Consider the following 1,931-nt stretch of genomic DNA (forward strand, 5'->3'; position numbering starts at 1 on the left):
CGGCCCGGCCAGTGGCATTTCGGGAGCGAAAAACCAGCCCCACAGGTAAGCGAGGCAGGGCACGGGGAGCCGTCTGGGTTTAGTCCTTTAAAACGGGGTTTCACGGGTTACACCGTCACGAGGATGATGTCATGCAGCCTGACAGAACGCCCCTGCCCGCCTCAGACCGGCGTGGTTCGTCTGTTGGCCGGGTTGTTGTGCAAAGACTCCTTGAACTCTTTGGGGATGGAGTTGTGGACCTGTAAAAAACCGTGGTCCCGCTCCGAGTTGAGCAGCGTCCCTATGGTGACCTTGGAGGGATCCCTGGAGAGGGTGAACATGGAGATGTCGGTGGAGGGGATGGTGCTGAAGCCCTTGCTGACGGGCGACATGTCCCGGGACCGGGGCTCCGTGGAGCGGGAGCTGGACCGCCGGCGCGGTACCTGTAGGGGGGCAGGCGGGTGAAGGCCGTCTTCTTCAGCAGCTCCGAGTGGGACTTGGCGCGGATCTGGCGGTGCTTCTCGATGTACATGTGCACGGCGATCACCCCCACCATCTCGGCGATGATGAAGGACAGGGCTCCGAAGTAGAAGGACCAGCCGTAGGAGTAGCTCTTCTTGGAGTCGCTCTGCCCCGGGTCCCCCGCGTTGGCCGAGATGTAGACTATGATCCCGATGATGTTGCTGAGACCTTCAGGGGAGGGCGAGAGGGAGAAGCGCTCGCTCGAGCCGCAGCACAGGGACAGGACGGGGATGGCAGCACCCCCATCCCCTCCCGACGGCTAGAGGACCCCAGCCCATCTCCTGCCCACCCGCAGGGTGCCCGGGAGGTGGGGAGGGTGCCGGCAGTCACGGCCGCATCCCCGTGCCAGCACACCGGGGCCAAACCCCCTCACAGAGCTCTGCTGCCGTCCCAGCCATGGATCTACAGTCACACACACGCAGTGCACAGGTACATTTGCATATTGTGGAGGGGCAGGAGGAACAACCACTATTTTGTTTAGTAAAGGGACAATTTAAGAGCTGGTTGAACTTTGCAGAGCTGCTCGCTGAGCAAGGGACAGAGCTGACCCACGGGGCACAGAGGGGATCCCTCCGGCATGATCCCCGGCTCGCCGTGGCCCTGGGAGTGCAGGGAAGTGGGAATGGCTCCGTCTCTTTTCATTTCTGGTGGGACCCAGAGGCTTCGTTTGGGATCTGGGCAGGGCTGGGGAGCAGCTGATGTATTCCTGGATTTACTTAATGAATCGGTTACGTGCTTTCTGTTGTTTTCTCATCTGCATCAGCAGCTCCTGCGAGCTGAAGGAGGGGGATTCATTTGTCTCTTTGTGGGGAGAAGAACACAGAATAAAGCAGTTCCTTGAGACAAAGACATTGTCACAGGATAATCAGGGGAACGGTGCACAGAGAAATGAGTAATCCAGAGGGAACGGCCTTTTCCAGAGAGAGCGGTTTTCCTGGCAGGACTGCAGCAGCCCCTCTGCTGCTGCCTGGGCCCGGCTGCTTCCAGTTCAGCACCCACCCCATTGTTTGGCTGTGACGGGGGCAGAGCCCCCCAAAATGTGCTCCAGGAGCCCCTCCTGGTCTGCAGTGCTCGCACGGAGCCAGCTCGGGGGCAGAGCAAGGTGGATGCTGGAAGTGCTGAAAGCCCCGTGACCGCTCACCAGAAACCTCTGCTGGGATTTTCCCTGCCGTGAGCATTTTTCCACCAGGACAGGAAAAGTGACAAACCCCAGAATCCCCCCTCCCAGGAGGACCCACAACCTGGCTGTGGCCCCCTCCGTGTCCTCCCACACCCAACCCCGCCGGGCAGCTCCTACCTGCAGAGACGAAGAAGATGCCGGCGCTGAGGATGACGTTGTGTTTGCTCTTGTAGAACTCGCTGGCTGCCACGCACAGGCCCCCGAAGAAAAGCAGCCCCACGCTGAGGATGGGGAAGGTGCTTGACGCTCT

General features: G+C 60.4%; 1 protein-coding gene across 1 annotated transcript; it reads right to left on the reverse strand.

Annotated features, from left to right (window-relative positions):
- LOC104273210 (voltage-dependent calcium channel gamma-3 subunit-like) lies at positions 1 to 1,929 on the reverse strand (the record flags this gene model as incomplete). The annotated part of the gene is given in 3 exon segments (XM_009868453.1): positions 1 to 418; positions 421 to 669; positions 1,799 to 1,929. Coding segments are annotated over 3 exon segments (637 nt in total), but the record flags the coding sequence as incomplete, so codon positions are not given.
- Positions 1,930 to 1,931: the final 2 nt, after the last annotated feature.

This window comes from Apaloderma vittatum, unplaced genomic scaffold, assembly GCF_000703405.1.
Source record: "Apaloderma vittatum isolate BGI_N311 unplaced genomic scaffold, ASM70340v1 scaffold27794, whole genome shotgun sequence".
Lineage (NCBI taxonomy): Eukaryota > Metazoa > Chordata > Aves > Trogoniformes > Trogonidae > Apaloderma > Apaloderma vittatum.